The sequence below is a fragment of the Brassica rapa genome, chromosome A02 (assembly GCF_000309985.2).
Source record: "Brassica rapa cultivar Chiifu-401-42 chromosome A02, CAAS_Brap_v3.01, whole genome shotgun sequence".
In the NCBI taxonomy this organism is placed as follows: Eukaryota; Viridiplantae; Streptophyta; class Magnoliopsida; order Brassicales; family Brassicaceae; genus Brassica; species Brassica rapa.
In genome coordinates this window covers 21351018-21369824 of record NC_024796.2, presented here as the reverse complement: position 1 = coordinate 21369824, position 18807 = coordinate 21351018, and the positions used below count along the sequence as shown (strand labels likewise).

The 18807-nt window shown below is 34.0% G+C and overlaps 1 protein-coding gene, 1 long non-coding RNA gene, 1 other non-coding gene and 1 pseudogene across 30 annotated transcripts; 3 read left to right on the top strand and 1 right to left on the bottom strand.

Annotated features, from left to right (window-relative positions):
* Positions 1-1160: 1160 nt before the first annotated feature.
* Positions 1161-4588, bottom strand: LOC103848447. 3 transcript variants are annotated; one of them, XM_018655897.2, is made up of 3 exons: positions 4081-4588; positions 3600-3667; positions 1161-1921 (listed from the first exon to the last, which is right to left on the bottom strand). In XM_018655897.2, the coding sequence occupies exons 1-3, from the start codon at positions 4528-4530 to the stop codon at positions 1900-1902; spliced, it is 540 nt and encodes a 179-aa protein (XP_018511413.2). In that variant the 5' UTR covers positions 4531-4588; the 3' UTR covers positions 1161-1899. The 3 variants fall into 3 exon arrangements, with proteins under 3 accessions (XP_018511413.2, XP_009123595.2, XP_009123594.2); XM_009125347.3 differs by lacking the exon at positions 1161-1921 and adding an exon at positions 1960-2225; XM_009125346.3 differs by lacking the exon at positions 1161-1921 and adding an exon at positions 2874-3131.
* On the top strand, positions 2624-2696 carry TRNAV-UAC. The gene has a single exon. It is a non-coding gene; the product is annotated as a tRNA-Val (tRNA).
* A 2419-nt stretch (positions 4589-7007) lies between the features above and the next one.
* Positions 7008-8679, top strand: LOC103848445 (annotated as a pseudogene).
* A 1766-nt stretch (positions 8680-10445) lies between these two features.
* Positions 10446-15994, top strand: LOC103848444. 26 transcript variants are annotated; one of them, XR_629097.3, is made up of 11 exons: positions 10447-11212; positions 11533-11589; positions 11709-11744; positions 11892-11957; positions 12267-12341; positions 12441-12508; positions 12606-12861; positions 12929-13737; positions 13818-13869; positions 14130-14232; positions 14374-15994. It is a non-coding gene; the product is annotated as an uncharacterized LOC103848444 (long non-coding RNA). The 26 variants fall into 26 exon arrangements; XR_004454946.1 differs by having other exon boundaries at positions 10447-11436; positions 12434-12508; XR_629096.3 differs by having other exon boundaries at positions 10448-11212; positions 12434-12508.
* The last annotated feature ends 2813 nt before the right edge of the window (positions 15995-18807 follow it).

Below are 18807 nucleotides of genomic sequence, written 5' to 3'. Positions count from 1 at the left end.
TTAAGTGATTTAATTCAAATCTTTTTTGTAGTGATATAAATAGATAATGATAAATTTTCTATTCTAATATATCGATGTATATCCTAATATTTACCATTGGATTTAGGTTGATCTTCTAGATTTACCAATACCCCTCCAAGCTCATATGTGGTGACCTGTGTGAGATTAGACAAGCTTCAAAATATAGTGGTATAAATAACTCAAAGACTTGTACTGAAACAACGATGGTTGTTCATATTGCGGAAGCTTGATGAATGTCCTATAACGCTTTTGCGATTTCGCGAATTGATCTGATTTTTGGTTTGATGGTTTGTTTTATCCATCCTACAATGAGATGATTATCTGATGTCCAAATCTTCATGGTATGGTGAATCGGCTGCCGGTTTAGGTATATTGCCGTCAAGAAATCTGAATTTCTTTCTTGAGCTAATAGCCATATGAAATTTGATGATGAATGAATGATTGAATTGTTGACTGGATTTTTTTTTGCTTCAAATCGAGAAATAAAGGAATAGAGAATAAAATTGTTGGCATGCGATTTGCTAGAACAACGAGATTTTAATAGTTATGATGATACCATGACAAATTGATAAGAGTAACGCACACAAAGGTGCTTAGGAAGAAATAAGTTAGAATATGTCTAGTTTATATAGTGAATAACCTAATTTCCTAAACTAGTATGGAATAATATATATATATATATATATAGATAATGATAAGTTTTATATCCTAATGTATTGATGTATGTGTTAATATTGACCATTAGATTTAGATCGGTCTTCTAGATTTTCCAGCAACACTCAATCAAAAATACTCTAACATTTGGTATTTAAAGTTTAGTTAAAATTTTTAAAGGTTGTTTTTAGCACATCTCCCTAAAACGTATGGAGAAATGTTGTTTTTGGGACCTAACTCAATGGGTCAACTACCATTTGATCGACCTCGAGACCAAATTGAAATGCCTAGTTGCACTCGTATTTAGAAAACAGGCAAGATAGAAAAAACCAAACACAAAAAAAAAAGAAAAAAATTAGTAAACAATAATTTCGCGTTTAAATCTTTAGCTGACTGTTTTCTACTTTTTTCTCTTTGACTGCAGAATTGCACAGAAGAGCAAGATCCATGGATTTCCTGCAGGTATAATCTCGACTGTAGGGATAGGTGGGCATATAACAGGTGGTGCGTACGGTTCAATGCTCAGGAAGTTTGGTCTTGCTGCAGATAACGTTCTAGACGCAAAGATTGTCGATGCAAATGGTAAATTACTTAACAGAACCTCCATGGGAGAGGATTTGTTTTGGGCAATTAGAGGAGGTGGTGGAGGAAGTTTTGGGATAATTGTAGCATGGAAGATCAAGCTTGTTCCTGTTCCTGAGACCGTAACTGTTTTTAACATCATCAAAACGCTAGAAGAAGACACAGGATTCAAGATTCTTTCTAAATGGCAACGAATTGCGTAAAACCTCGTTGAGGAGCTCCACATACGAGTGTTGTTCAGAGTTACGGGTAACAAGACTGTGACATCCAATTACACAGGTCAGTTTCTTGGCGAGAAAGGCACCTTGATGGAGATTATGAAGAAGGATTTTCCGGAATTAGGGTTAACGGAGGTGGACTGTTTCGAAATGAGCTGGATAGATTCCATTGTTTTCAATGCTGGATTCCCGACGCCTTCCCCTATTGAAGTTTTGCTTGAACCCAAGACGCCTTTTGGAAAAAATTACTTCAAAGCAAAGTCAGATTTCGCTAAAGAACCTATTCCTGTTTTAGGGCTTAGAGAAATGTTCAAAAGATTGATTGAAGTAGACGTTGCATCTATACTTTTGATTCCTTACGGTGGAATGATGGCGAAAATCCCTGATTTTGCGACCCCATTTCCTCATAGAAACGGAACCATCTTCAAGATTCACTATGGCACGAGCTGGACCTCAGAGAACGACAAGAGTGCAAATAAAAGAATGAAATCAATCAGAGATATGTACAGTTGCATGAAACCATATGTCTCAAGTAATCCAAGACAAGCATATGTGAATTATCGTGATCTAGACTTGGGAAAGAACAAGAAGAATTCAAAGGTTAACTTCATAAAAGCTCAAAAATGGGGAGCCAACTACTTCAAGAACAATTTCAACAGATTGGTGAAAATTAAAACAAAGGTAGATCCAGAGAACTTCTTCAGGCACGAGCAGAGTATCCCGGTCCGCCCTTCTCGAAGATGCTAGACTCTTGATTACAACAATACCAAAATTAAGAATAAATGTGTGTTGCAACTAGCATAAACAAATAATGAACTAGAAGAAATCAAACAATATATGGCTCTGCTTATTTCTTTATTTCAAACAATGTTCAATACCTATGATGGTATATTGATATGGTTGGTTTGTGTTTGACGATGCAAGAACCAACATAAATTCAAGGAGAAAGTAATAATGTTGGTGTATTTATTGTGGTCACGTAATTTGATGGAAGTATATGTATTATATGGATGATAATTAAACCTCACACGAGACAAAAGGTCAAAGAGATATATTGCTACAAGCCTACAAGCAGTTGTAACAATATAACAAAAGCTACATGGAATACATACGGATATAAAGTTTAAAAACGTTAGTTTACACAACAAGGTGCTGTGGTGTAGTGGTTATCACGTTTGCCTTACACGCAAAAGGTCTCCAGTTCGATCCTGGGCAGCACCATTATTTTTTTCAACTTTTTTCTAAACCGTTAATTAAGAAATAGACGATCGGTTACTTAGAGCAGGATTATCCCTAGCACCCCTAATGGGGTGCTTAATCATTTTTTAGTACTAAATATGTGTTAAGCACATTCTTTAAGAAACTTAAACTTACTAATGCAAGTTGCTTATTTTGAAGTGCTTAAAAAAAACATTGTTTTATGTAAGATAATTTTTTTTACACAGAAACTTAAGCAACAAGTAAAAACAACACCATAAACTTCATGACAATAACTTAAAGCAACAACATAAGCAACTTAAAGCAGGAACAAATGACAAACCAAGACTTAAACTAGTCAGATATCAACTCATTAATGAGTTTCTTCTTCAAAGCTTCTTCATAATCAAGTAGTGGTCCTTGTTTAGCATTCATTGATGTGATCCATGTTCTTCAAAGCTTCATTTACAGATAGCATTCAACTAACAACAGAGAGAGAGAGAGAGAGAGAGAGAGAGAGAGAGAGAGAGAGAGAGGAGGAGAGAGAGAGAGAGAGAGAGAGAGAGAGAGGACTTGACATGTATCTACCTTATATTAATTACCATTTCACAACAATAACCAAAGACAAAGCAAGTCATTTACTATTGATAATTCAATTCCTTATCCAACACAAAGTAATTCAAACACAAAGCAATTCATTTAACTCTCTTCCTCAACCGTAACCAATACATTTAATTCAATTCGTTATCAAACTTTCATTGACTTTAAAATAAGCAAGACATTTACAAATTCAATTAATTTTCAAAAACAAATCAACTCATTCAATTGTCTAACTCAACCACACATAAACATCAATGCCAACTCACCAATAACTACCAAACTCAACCATAACACTTCAATGAACGATTAAAAGATGAAGTCATTTACCTATATGGCTCCACCAAATGCAATCCTGTGCTGTGACGAACCTTCCTCAGCGTCCTTGATCCATGCAACTCAACAAACAAAGAACACACAGGAAAAAAACAAGTATGAGTAACAGAACCATTCATCACCCTCAATTAAGTTCAGTTATGGATCAATTGGTCTACATAACAAGTATGAGTAACAGACAGACACAAATCACATGATCATAAGCAATTTATTCAAGTCAGAGAAGAACGACAATCAATTAATTTGAGATCAAACTCGTAAACACTATCAATCAATATCATAAACGACCAAATAAAAAAACACAAAGATTTTTTAAAAACGTTCATGAAAGAAGGCAAGACATTCATGTCTATTGATCCATCGTTGGTAAGCATGCAAGACAGAGGAACTAACCGAAACTAACCGAAACTAACCGAAACAACAAACAAATCAAATAACATATAATGATTCAGACAAGGAAAGGTCATACGTTTACCTTCCGATTTGGTTTCCTCGCAGACGGCCACCAAGAGAGAGGTACAAGTTTGTCACCGTCGAGGAGATCCACCGAGAGAGACAACAGCACTGTGGAGGAGAGCGACGGAGACGAGGAGTCCACCGAGAGAAACGCCGACTGCTTCATTGTCGGGGGAAGATCAGGAGACAGAGGCGGAGTCGTCGAGGTTTCGCGAGAACGAGGCGGAGTCGTCGAGGTTTCGCGATAGAAACGGGGATTCGTCGAAGAAGAGAAAGAGAGATCCGGAGTCAATCGAGGTATCACGAGGAATCGCAGAGCCGTCGAGGTTTGAATCGAGAACCACGGAATCGCGAGAGAACGAGAGAAGATGACTCCTCCTTTCTGAGATAAACGCGTCTTATGACACGTGTACACCAAGCACCGACGCTTCTTCCGCTTAATTAAGCACCGTCGCTTAAGGTAATACATATTTTTCTTTTTCTTTTTTTTTTCAAAATCACCTAAGCACCTCCCTAAGCATCCGCTTTAATCCTGCTCTTATTTACGTCACATCCAAAACGTATACATATATATCACCATCGTCGTTGACCCAAAAATCGATCTCCATCATCTTCAAATATATATTGTGCTTGAATAAGTGCCTACTAGGAACAAGTCTTGTTGGTGTTGCTCAAGGTTTCAGCTTTCCCTCTATCCACACGGTTCTGGCTCAGTGGGTGCCTCCTCATGAAAGGTCTAGGTTGGTTTCCATAACTACTTCAGGAATGTATTTAGGTGCAGCTTTAGGTATGTGGTTGCTCCCTGCTTTAGTTGAACTTAGAGGTCCGGAATCAGTTTTCTTGGCAGAGACTTTAGCTGGTGTTATATGTGCCCTGTTCGTTTGGTTGCCGCAGGTTTCGGCGGCAGCGGCAGCGTCGGCGGCAGCGGCAGCGTCAATGAAGACAGTTGTTGTTCGTTTCGCAGACGCTGACGCCGACGCTGCCGCTGCCGCTGCCGCAGATTATTGTTCGTTTAGAAGACGCAAGAAGTTGAGATCGACGCCGACGCTGCCGCAGGAAGCAGATTTTTGGGTTGTTCGTTTGACAGACTCAGCGGCTATTTTCATTTTTTCAGATTTATTTTAAATTTTTTATAAAATTGTATTTAAATAAATCAAGTGTAGTTTAAATATATTTACATCCATTAAAATATTATGTTTACTTGATAATAATTTTTTGGTCAATTATACAAATGTAAATTATACAAATGTAACAATTTTTTTTCATACATCATAAGCTAAATTAGAAACAAAATAATAATTCAAAATATTTATCATAAACAAAAGCTAAATATTACATCAAGTCTTAAATAAATATCACATTTAAATGACAATCAAAGTTATAAGCAAAAAAAAAATTAAATCATCAACTAAAACATTTAATACGGTAAACGACCTCTACCATATTCATTTGTGATGTTATCACGCAAATCTTCCATCGCTCTATCGCCTGTCGGCTCATATACAATATGTCCACCACCACCACCTCCAACACCAACATCATCTTCATCATCATCATCATCGTCACCTTCTTCTTCATCACCGTCACTATCAGCTTCTCCTTCTCCATCATCACCATTTTGCCACTGTACAAAATCATGATCTTCCCGATGTGAATCACGTATGAAGTTGTGTAGCGCCATCGTCGCTGTCACCAACTTAATCCACTTGACCAGACCATACTTTGGATGCTTACGATCCAAAATCCTCCATTTTGCTTTCCATACTCCAAATGTTCTCTCAATCACTGATCGCAGACCTGAATGCTTTCGGTTGAATAACTCTCTTGCACTAAGATCTTATGATCAATAAATACTTTATAAATTTTAAACAAATATGGAAGAAAAGCATAAATAAAAATCATTCACAATCCACAGTTTGAAGCATACGTTGAGTGTTCTCTAAACACACACAAATTATTAAAAAAAATGAAAAATCAAGTCAAGCCGTCTACTTTCTCCAAATAAGACCAAACAACGTTCCAACAATGTTCCAGGAAACAGAAACAATTTAACTTCTACTTGACTCGACATATGTTAACTTCTTAAAACAATTTAATACCAAGAAGCAACCCTTTAAGCTTCCCCATGAGTGCAGACTCGTAAACCAATACGTACTAACTACAATAGGATGTTTTTGTAGCCTGCACTTTAAATTTAGAAACCCCAAAAGCTACACTCAGAAGACAACCCATCGTTTATATTAAAAGAACAAACCAGCAATGGAACCATGAAGGCAAAGAAAGGGAGTTACAGCTAGGCCTATTTCACTATGATTCCTAGTTACAGCAATGGAATCAAACAATCATCAGAGATTCAATAATCAGAATGTTGAAACTCTATTTCACTAGCATCAAACGTACCTCAACGAGAAAAGGAGAAGAGAGAGCTTGGAGATGAGATGAGCTCGGAGAAGAGAGCTTCGAGATGAGATCGGAGATGGGTTTTCTTCGGAGAAGAGAGACAGCCCGAGATGGAGACAGATCGTGACGGAGAGAGAGCCAGAGAGCCTGAGATGGAGACAGCTCGTGACGGAGAGAGAGCCCGAGATGAAGAGAGCTCGAGATGGAGAGAGAGCTTGAGATGGAGGGAGCTCGAGATGGAGAGAGAGCTTGAGATGGAGAGAGCACGAGATGGAGAGAGCTCTCGAGGTCTTCACTGGTTCTAGAATGGAGATCGAGAGAGAAAGATAGAGATGGAGCTGCGTCAAACTTTCCCCGACTGCGTCAAATTTAGGTTTAGTTTTTTTTGTAAATACTAAAACATAGTAAGGGTAAAATAGTAAATTACCTTATTGGCCGAAGGTTTTATGTCGCGACCGCTGGTTTTATCGGCGTCAGCCGCAGGACGCGGCGTTCGAACGCAGCGTCAGACGCAGCTGCCTGCGTCAACGAAACGAACAAGAGTTGACGCCGAATGTTGACGCTGCCGCTGCCGCCGGTACCTGCGGCAACCAAACGAACAGCACTATGGTCATTTCTTTGGATTAGGTACGCCACTGACCCAACTCGGTCCGAGCATCCAAAAGCTGCTGCTGCTGGATTTGGAGGTGCTCTGTTACCAACTAATGTAAACCAACATAAAGTTACTCACATCCCATGGAAGAAAATCATGTTCAGTTTGCCCCGTTTGGGCCATCGTGGTTAACAACTTCACATTCCATTACGCTCTATACCTGTTGATGAACTGGCTCCCAACGTATTTTGAGCTTGGACTCCAGGTCAGCCTTCAGGGAATGGATTCGTCGAAGATGGTGCCATACCTCAACATGTTTGTATTCTCCATTGTTGGTGGGTTCATTGCAGACTATTTTATCACCAAGAGAATCCTATCTGTAACCAGAACACGCAAATTCTTGAACACGGTTGGATTTTTAGTTGCTTCAGCGGCACTGATGGCTTTACCTCAGTTTAAAACCTCCAACGGAGTGATCTTATGTTAATCTGTGGCTCTTTGGTTTCTGGCACTTGGAAGAGCTGGTTTTGCAGTGAACCATATGGATATTGCTCCAAGATACGCAGGAATTGTAATGGGAGTTTCAAATACTGCTGGGACATTAGCTGGAATCATTGGTGTTGATTTGACTGGGAAGCTTCTTGAAGCTTCTAAATTGGTTTACTCGGATTTGTCACATCAAGAGAGCTGGAGAGCTGTGTTCTTCATTCCCGGTTTGCTCTGTATCTTTAGCTCAGTTGTGTTTTTGCTGTTCTCTACAGGAGAAAGGATCTTTGACTGATCAGTCTGATAACAAAAAGGGATCAAAGTTTTTCGAGATATCCTTATTCAAGATTATTTAGTAAAGCCTCTACATTTGAAGATCCATTGAATGAGAATTATTTTTTATGGGAAATGTTTGTGTGTAGTAATGATCTATGGTGGCTTTGAAGCCCTGTCCGCTCGTCCTCACAGACCTCACTCCTCGAATCAATCTGAGATACTCCTTTCTCTTTTTTTTTAATTTAATATTTATTTAAATTATAAAAAATACATACCAAGCAAAATCTAGTTATTTACAAATTTACCAGGCGGATCATCCAAATCCAAACCATACCTACCCGTTAAACTTGGATCTAGACATATAAATCTAGACATAACTAAGTATTTTTAAGTTTTAGGGGGGGTTATTGGGAGTGAAATTTTGAAGGAATTTTAAAATTTAGAGATTTCATTGTTATTAGTTAATGAATTCTTAAAATCTTATTAGAATCCTTTGTTATTAGTTTGTGGACTTTTAAATTCTATGGAAATCCTATGTTATTCAAAAAGTTTAGTTTTTATTGACTTTGTAATTCTATTAAACTCATTTGTTATTGGGACATAAATTCTCTCTACTTTTACTCATAACACTCAACTTTACAAATATCACATATAGTCATAGGATTCTCAAAATCTATGTACCAAAAACACAAATACATAAACACAACAAGATTTTTTACATTTTTATTGTCAAGTCAAAGATAATTGTAAAAAGAAAACTAAAGATAAAAGAAATTATTAAAAATAACAATTTTAAAAAAAATCTTTCATGAAATATAACTATTTGATATTAAAATAAAATCATGAGAAAATTCATAGGTTGATCTTAAAAACTTAAAAAAAAAATCAAACAAGACAAATCAAAATGTCAAAATATTAAAAAACCAAAATTTTTATTTAATTTTCAAATAGTTCATAAAAGAATTTTTTTTTAAAAAATAATAGAAAGATATGTTTGGAAAGAAAAGTATATATGAAAATCTATAACAATCAACAACAACTTATACAATACATTGGGTAAGAATTCATCAAATCTACTTAACTTTTAAAAATCTATTAATTCTTAAAATTTTCAAACTCCACACAAATTCTATTTCCAATAGGCCCCCCTTACTCATTCTTTCTATTTTTTCACTGAAACAAATCAATCTTATTTTCTTTCATCTTTTTATCACATGAGAAAGAATAATCTTCGAATAAAAGACAAGTCGAACTTTTCTCCAGAAAAAAATTAACGAACGAATTATCTATCGAAAGAGAAGAAAAAACGAACCCAAAATGATATAACTTAGTAAAATTTGATATAACTATAAAACTTTATACAACTTAGTAAAACTCTAACTAGTTTAGATTGTATAATTTAGTAATATTTTGTGAATTTTGTGATGATGACTTAATTTGATAATTACATTTTTCTATGAAGTTTTGTTTTCAAAGAACGAAAATGAAACCATGACCTCTGATGGTAGAAACATAAAACAAAGTGAGAAAGATGATGGTTTAGGTAGTGGATAGATGAAAATAGAGTATGGATAAACGTGTAGGAGATAAAGACAGTAGAAGTGATAGTGCAAAAATATCGTGAGGATCAGCAAAGCGAAAAAGAAGCAATGAAGAAAAAATGAAAATAATTTTTAATCATAAAATACTTCAAATTATAATTTATAAATAAAAATAATAGCGAAAGTTATTTTCTTATTGTAAAAGATATTATTGTATTATCTTCAAAATGTGTTTTAGTGCAGAAGTTGTTGTCTTATTGTATATATGTTTCATGTTATATCATTTACTAGGTTAAGACCCACGTCTTGCACGGGATAAATATTATATATAAATTATTTTTAAGTATTATATATTTTTTACATATTATGAAATAATAAATATATATTGAATAATTGAAAATTTATTAACTATTACGTATATAATTAAATTGGTACAAATATTTAAATAAATTTTATTTATCCAAACAAACACTTTTTCTATTTTATATGTTATAAAATTAAGTTTACATTATATTAACATAGATATATAGTCATTTTTAATATTGACATATGTTAAAAAATATTTTATACTCATATTATTTTTGATCGTTTGTATTTCTTTATAACAAAAATTTTAAATCAATGATAACAATAAAAAATTTGTGGGATGTTTAATAGTTTTAGTAATTTATAATTTTAAGAACATTCAATGCAAAGTTTAAAATCTAAATTTCAAAGCAAATTCGAAATTAAAATACTTATGTATTTTATATGGTATATAATTTATTTAAAAAAATATTAATATGCATATATATAATATTTATTAAATGAGACTTCCTACTTATGTAATTTCGTAATCATTTGTATCTTGTTATAACATAAATTTTAAATCATGGATCACAAAAATTTCAACGTGAGATTTTTAACAACTTTAGTCATTTATATCCGTTTTTTTAAATTCAAAATATAAAATATACAAAAAAAAATCTAAATTTTTATTATATAGTTAATGTGGTTGTTTAATTTATTTTAAAATGAATTAAAATGATAGAGAATAGACTGATTTTATCAAATCTTTATTATTTAAAATCATTAATTGTCATATATACTTTAGCCACATTATGTAATTCCGTGATTTTTTTTAAGAAAAAAATGAAGAACATTTATGATTAATTTATGGTTAGTTTAATAAAAAGCTTATTATATATTTATATGCACCAACATATTTTTCTAAGGATTCTAAGAATGATTGTGGTGATGACATGTGGCTACAAAAATATGTTGTAATGCTTCTCTTTTAACATATAGGGGATATGGTGATAAATGTTAATCGTTTCAAAATTAATCAATCTTTTCATTTTAAAAGTATCATCATAGTCAATTTCCTATGTTATTACTCAAAGAGGTCAACATAATGGCTTGTAAACTTAGCGTCCAAAACAAGAAACTCTTGTTCCTCCTGTTTTGTTTGATCTTATTTGATGTTTGTTTCGCTTATCAATAAAACATAAAACACTTCTAAATCAAACAATAATAAAAGGGGAATATGCTCAATGGAGAGGGATGCCACATCAGATTAAAAAATCAACCAATAGAGAAGTTCGTTTTTGCCAGGTCAGCTCAGCTGAACTAGAAATGGTATTTCGAGTGGGCTATGTAAAAAATATAATCCAGTCCATTCCCAGCCCAAAACCTATTTCCTGTCAAGTTTCACGGTTCTCTCCCCCTCGACTCTTTCACGGTTCTCTCCCCTCGACTCTTTCACTTCGTCTTCCCCAACCTATGATTTCTTGCTTTACCTAAAACCACTCATAATCATCAATGATAATCTTTAAAATTACAATTGGCCTTTATTAATAGATTGGAAGATTCGTACGGTAATTCTCCTCTTTCTCCCCTATGCTTTTGTACGTTTATGTTTTTGTGTAGATGTCTCTTTGGAAATAGATGTTTTTTGTTGTCTGAACGTATTTGATTCTTGGCAGAGATTTTTGTTATGTTCTTTCTGAGATTTATTATTGCTGACGAAATAAGGCTGTGTGAGCTCTTTCTGTAAGGGATTGAGAGAGGAGACAATTCAGTGGAAACACTAATATGTTGTGTAATTTAGAACACTAAATCACTTTTATTCTATGCTTGGTGGTGATGTTCTGTCGTGTTTCCTTTGGTTCTCAGTTACTTATTGTTTCTAATTCAGGAACTGGATTCCCATCCATAAGGGGGCTTCGAGGTCAGAAGGCCCGTTATCTTCGAGGTTAGCCAAAATGATGATTGATTACGTATAGGTGTTGACACAATAGGTTCCATTCTGACTAATCTGAATCTAGCCAAAATGATGATTAATACAAACGTCGTTTATTATTATTTTTTCAGATGTTTCCCGGTGGGCAAATGACAAAGATGCAAACTGTTACGTCTTGGCTATGATATTCTATTCATCCTTAGTTTCTTTTTCCCTCAAAATTTTCATTTTTACACCTCTGCTGTTTAAAAGAGATCGAGGAGGTCAAGTTCTGTTTGCTTCAAGCTAATGAATGTTTACTTGCTTTGGTGCAGGTCAAGCCTGAAGTAGTTATTTGGTTGCCTCGAATTATTGTGCTTCACAACTTTCTAAGCTCAGATGTTAGTGTTTAATTCATTGTGTTAAACTTGGTGGGGATGTGTTCACTAATTATAAAATGATCTGTTACTTTTATCATATTTCCAGAGTAGCATATTACTAAATCATATTTCCAGAGTAGCATATTACTAAGTATCCTTAACCTTTTTTTTTTTATCATGATCGGAAAAGATAAAGATTTGAAAGAGAAACCAAACCTTAGACTCAGTTCTAATAACATTTATCATAAGAGTTATTAAAATGACTATTATCCTTATTTGTCTTGCCTTTAAACAACTTTTTTTTGTTCTCCTGATTTGTATGATCGGCAGGAATGTGAATACTTAAAAGCAATCGCCCGACCTCGCCTTCAGGTTTCCACTGTTGTTGATATAAAAACTGGAAAGGTATTTGCCAAATTCTGGACGCTACAACAAATGCTATAGTTTATGACTTGGAGACTTATTCTTTTATTATTGCTTTCCTCTTGCTTACGGAGTTAAAAGTGATGTGAGGATAAGCTCTGGAGTAATGGAGACTGGCACCGAGTAAGCAAAGGGAGGCTCCAAAGCAGGTACCTAAGAACTAATTTTGTTTTACCTCTCTTCAGATTTTAGAATTGTTTCTCTTCAATGATTTAACCTTTAAAACATTTTTTTGATGATTTTCAGATTCTTGATCTTTACAACACAAGAGCTGATCTAAGGAAGAAAGATCACTTAGCAATCGATAAGTACCCACTGCATGGACTGAGGTCATTAGCTGTTGCAAGACAGACTGTACCTGAGAAAACCAAAAAAAAAAAAAAAGCTCTGGTGATCCATGGGAATTCGTTGGTGGGTTGCCTTTGTTTGATCCTCCACGACATGATAGTGCATACACCATTAGAAGAGCTTCAGACCTCTGTGTCAACATCAGTGATTACTGGTAAATATCTACAGATACTATTATCTTTGACTTTAACCTTCCTTATGTAGTATTGGTTTTATTATAGGTGATCAACTTGCTATTTCCAGTGAGACTCGACTTAGCTCGGTATGGGATCAAACATGTATCCATACCATCAGCTTCTCTACTTGGATAAGAAAGCCATCCGAGAGAGTTTAGGCAACCAAGTGATGTTTTTTCTAATCTCTTGATTCCAAGTAATTTTTAAGTATTTATAAATTCTTGAAAGCAAACCCCTCAGACAAAGTTATCCTAATATTTTAAAATTGTTCACTGCAGACTCTGAGCCATAACATTCAGCAAGAATACATAGAAGTTGTAGAGAGTTGTGTGTTTACAGGTTTTGAATAGTGAATATGTCTAACAACTCAACTGTTCCCAGTAATGATTTATCTGATATAAACTTTTTGATATTTTTGGGTGTTTTGTTACTTCTTGACAATGATAGTTAGTCTCAACTAGCAGATGAAGAAGAAAGGACTTAAAACTCTGCTTTTCTCAGTTTAAATTTATTAATTCGGTATTAGTATAGGGTCCATGATGATCCTTTCCTGTGTGTAGAGGGTGGATAGATTGATTGAAACTGGAGACAGTGAGCATATTTTTCAGAAATCAATCATGTAGTAAGGAAGAGGGCAGGCTATTCAGGTTTCGACAATACGTGTGGTTCGAGTTAGTTTTTTTCTGCCTTCGTGCATGCAGGTAATAAATATTGGATACACTAGCTGAGGTTCAGGAACGACATGGCACTTTCAGAGGCTTATAGAAGAAACTCCTCTACATTGTAGTTATAAGAAAAATGATGAATCTGAAGGTGTCAAACAAAATGCTGATTAAAGAATGCATTTGAGATCAGTAAGAGGTTCTTTCCATTCCACTTTTTCCTCCGGAGCAGAATATCTTTTGTTATTAAAGCTTTTTTTTTATGTGGTCAGTTCAGGTGCTATGTATCGGAAGAGGTGGAAAAGCCTCAAAGCCAGACAAAAGGTAACTCTGTCTGTATATATATTCTTGAAAAACCTTGAACTGTTTGCATGGAGCTCTATTGTTCAATGAACATTAGTATCTAAAGAGTTCATTTGTGCATCTGTATATTAGTCGTTCCCACGAACTAACATTTTATATCGAGTCAATCTCTTGCCAAAGGTTTTGCTACCAACTTTACAGAATTAGCCATTCAAATAGGACATAAACAAGTGATGATTTTTTTTTGTTTCTGAAAGGAATGGTCTATTACTTTTTTTTAGGAATGGTCTATTACCTTTAGGGGGACAAGGCAAATGTCACGAGCGCGTTTCACCAAAATTCACAAGTACTGCTAGACTGAGCCCTTTACTTTTTAATTTAAGGGTAAATATATCTGAAATATTCAGAATTTATATTGATCAATTTCTTAATTCCTACATATATATTCTCTGTTGCAGTTTTTTTTTACCATTTGAGATTTTTCTTTGTTGGGAATAGATTTAACTTTAAGCTTATGTTGTGCAGATTACTCACACGATATACTTATGGCCTTAATATGCAACATTTTTTTTCCACCAAGATGCAAGTCTATATTGGCAGTAGAGAGACCAGGAAGAGAGTCATACATTGGCAGTAGAGAGGAATAAGAAAACAAGTTGGTGGACGCTAAAAGAGATTGTCATGTTGTACATGAAGTCTATTTTCATGAAATATGACAATAATAGGAGGGGTGTCCTTTGGATTTGGGATTTTGGACGAGTACATAGAAAATGAGAAAGTATGGCATTTTTTCTTTGAATATTTTTTCGAAGAGCTCTTGATTAAATGGTGTGAACACTTAGCTTGATTCTTTTGCCACCTAATATATGCTACGTATGACCTTCCTTCTTTAAGTTTGTCATATAAGTTGTGTAAGAAACACTAGCCATAAGCCTAACTAAAAAATTTCTATAGGAAAAGGTATTTTTATATTTTTCTATATTGTGTGGGTGGAAAGAAGTAATTCGGTATTTGTTTGAGTTTTTGTTTTTTCAAAACGCAGGATTTTTTTTTGGTCGATAACATTTTAGTTAATAAACTTTTTACATAATTTATGCATTTAATAATTTGTGTTATAATATGTTTGGTGGAAATACTGAGGTGAAGAGAAAGATCAAGAAATCTGTTGGTGCCGTATGTTTAACCAAATCTTTCTCTTCTTTTGAACAGAAAAGAATATTGAGCATATTTCATAAGAATCTTTTTTTTAAGCGATACCTATGGACTATGGGGGTTTGATGTAATGCCTGCAGTGCGAAGACTGCATTCATCCATCATCTTCTTAAACTAAATTGATATCATTTGGTGCGACAGAAGCACCTTTTTCTTGGGCTTCTTTAGCAGTAGTATATTCTTCTAGCTTCATACAAGCAGCGCTGCAAATACAGAATAGTGTACGAAGATATATCATGCTTCAACCAAATTTAAATATATCATCAAAGTGTCATCATATTAAATACTGAGAGACGATGACAATATCATTCATTCATACCCTTTCCGAGGTTAGCTCTTGCCAGTATGGGATCTAATTTGATGGCTTTCTTATCTGCAAAAGTTTCTGCTCATGGGGAACAACAATTAAGAAATTCAGACGAACCCCTCTAGGAGACAACGTTTAATCTGCTTTCGATTAAAATCAAATCTTACCATATAAGAAGCAAAACCCATGCAAAATATGAGTTTGACAATGGCAAAGGGAGGAGATAGACATGTGGGGTTAGTAAACAGCCCAGCCCTTGGAGAAACCGTAGGCAACGATAACCTGCAGCCTGAACAATTTAATTATAAATCAGTTTATTAAAATTTTATAGTTTACTTATTATAAGACATTTGAACATTTAACTAAAGAAATAACATAAAAAATAACTCTGAAAGTATTTTTACAATTTAAACCCTCAAATTTTTTTGGCTAGCGCTTTTGACTTTTAGATTGACATTTATATCATTAAAATTCAATTTAACTTATTTGTTCATCAAATAAAAAATTGACATGTTGTACAAATAAAAATGATGATATGTCAGTGATTTTCCAAAAAAATAATTATTTGATTATAAAATAAATAAAATAAAAATAAAAATTTAGAAAATTAAATAAAAATTAGAAAACCAAAAAAATCAGAAAATTAAAAAAATCAGATAATTAAAAATTCCAAAAATTAAATTAAATCAGAAAATACATAAAATTAAATTAAAATACATAAAAATGAAAAATGAAAAATTTAGAAAATTCACCAAATTATAAAATTCAAATAATCAAAATATATTTTTAAATTAAACAAAAACAAATCTCTAAATTTACAAGATTGCTTTAAAAAAAACTGACATATCATCATTGATAGTAAAAATTTCAAACATATTACTGTTAACAATGACGTTTTCTCATATAACCATTAACAATGATGGTTTTTGACATATACTCAACGATAATTTTTGACATCATCGTTTAAAATGAAGGTAGATATATTAATAACAACATTTTTAACAACCATCATTATCAACATAATAATATAATTATTACTTTGAATTTTTTAATGTGAGTTTTGATATTCGAAAACTAAATATTTATAAAACTAAGAATACTAATTTTATGTTTTAAATTTTTGAGAGACAAAACTAAGAATATATTTTCTGAATATTTATTTCTAAAATAAAAATTATAATCTAATTTATTAGCTCTAAAAGAATGAATAAATTAAACTGATCAACATCATGTTAATGTCAAAAATTTCTTCTTATTTAAATGAAGTCCATCAACAGAACCAAGTAAGATGAAAAACTATCGCAAAAGAGAATTATTATTTATGTGAAACAATTAATTTTTTAAAAAAATTTAAAAGGATAATATAAATAATTAATCCGCGCGTAGCGCGGAAACGGACCTAGTGTTCTTAATATGTTTTTGTATTTGTTTTAGCCGAATTGAGTTAATCCATTTCAAATGCACTAAATATTTCATAACGATCAAATTTGGTGTTTTGGTTTAGTTGGCAACGCGTTAGACCCATCTTTCTGATCATTGTTAAAAAATTTTTGTCTTACGATCATTGTCAAACTATTACATGTGTATAAGAATATTGCCACAAGTAAATGTTCAGTTTACCGGCGTTGTCTTTTTAGAAGAAAAAAAAGATCTATAGTGGTAAAAGAACGAATTATGTTCGTCCTACTTTATTAGAAATGCATTGATCAGTATTTCTATTCACGTCTGACAAAATTCATATTGACGTGTGCATGGGCTATTTAACTGATTCACCTTTTCACATTCTCATCATTAATCCTAACGCTGACTAGTATAAATCGATTGTACGTTTTTATATTTTCAGCTAGTGATTCTGTCCATTATTAGTTTCTATCAGATCTTAAGCAGAATCGCGATCATAAAACAATTGGTCCATGCATTTTTTATGGATTAAAATCGGGTCGATGAGCTATTTTGCGCGAGAAATATCGTATAGTACCATATGTCTCCCAAACTATGGTCTCATTCTAGATTTTCCCAAATTAAAAGTTTGAAACCTATTTTCCCATGAAAGTCAATTAGATATTGGTTAAGACAATTTTCGGTATGAACGCAAAACCAAACCAAAAAGCTCCGAAATAGAACCGAAATCCGGTTTGAAACTAAACATTTACCCATGATTGACCCGATCCGTGAACCCACTCTCTTTAAAATCTCAAATCAGACTTCTCCTGTGAACCATAAAATTGATTAATCAAATTTGATTATCTTCTCCCCCCCCCCCCCCCCCCCCCCCCAAATTCTGAAAGTGAGAGTACGCAATCACATCATCTAGGGATGTTTTCTTGCTTGAAGCCAATCCTCGAGCTTCTTGTACTGTCCCTTCTGTCTCAAAAGCCATTGGACACCCTCTTTCCAAGTATGCAGCTCTGGTCATGTCATCAAAATCTCTCAAAGATCTGAACTTTGAGGAAGAAGTCATCCCTAAACACATCTCTATGATGAAGCGGCTTTCTCATTTGAGAAATTCCAAGGTTGTGATGTAATACTCAGACCAGATATGAGAAGCACAAGACAAGTTATGAGCATCAGTTCCGAGCTCCCAAGCGCCTTTGCAGTGGCTCAGATCGTTGCATGTCAAGAGCTACCTTTAACTAGTACAGTCTTCCTCAACTTAAACGATATGACCAAAGCGCACCTGGAGAAAATCGCGGTGTCTATCCTAGACCTCGGGTTCAAGATCGTTGCCACCTCAGGAACATCTCATTTCCTGGAACTGAAAGGCATTCTTGTGGACAGAGTGTTGAAGTTGATATGATGGCCACATGCTGCTTATATGGTGGCTAATGGGCAGATTCATCTGATGTTGATCACAAGCTCAGGCGGTGATCTTGATCAGAAGGATGGAAGACAGCTTAGACAAATGGCTCTAGCCTACAAGGTCCTGGTTATAACAACTGTAGCTAGAGCATTGGCCACGGCTAAGTGAATCAAGAGCTTGAAGTCAAGTGTTATTAAAATGACTGCTCTTCATGACTTCTTTGAGGTGAAGAATGAATCTTTTTTCCTCGTCTGAGTTGATTTTTATTTCTATGTTTGATCGTTTATGTGTGGAATTCTTATGACTTCAGTTAAATATTAATGGATTTTGTTTTCTTTCAAGCATTTCAATGAATAATCTTTAAAGGTCAATTTCTTAAATGCAATAACAACTAAAAGCCATTCAACTCTGCCTTCTTCTTCGATCTTCAATTTTGTGTCTATCTTCTCTCTTCTCTTTTCTATTTTTCTCTGTAATTTCAGAATTGTTTTCTCAGCTTTCGATTTAAGGAATGAAATCGGATCTAGGTTCATGGGTTTATGAGTTTGTCGGGTCTAGGTTATTATTTTTTGGTTTAATAGATGTAGTCGGGTCATTTATTGGTCCAAAACTGGTTTCATTAACTGAAACGGTTTAAATT

Coding starts and splice junctions, on each gene's coding strand:
- LOC103848447 (XM_009125346.3), bottom strand. CDS start 4,530: ATGTATTACCTTAAGCGACGGTGCTTAATTAAGCGGAAGAAGCGTCGG. Junction 3,668..4,080: donor CGAGGAAACCAAATCGGAAG/GTAAACGTATGA, acceptor TTGTTTGTTGAG/TTGCATGGATCAAGGACGCT. Junction 3,132..3,599: donor CATTTGGTGGAGCCATATAG/GTAAATGACTTC, acceptor CTGTAAATGAAG/CTTTGAAGAACATGGATCAC.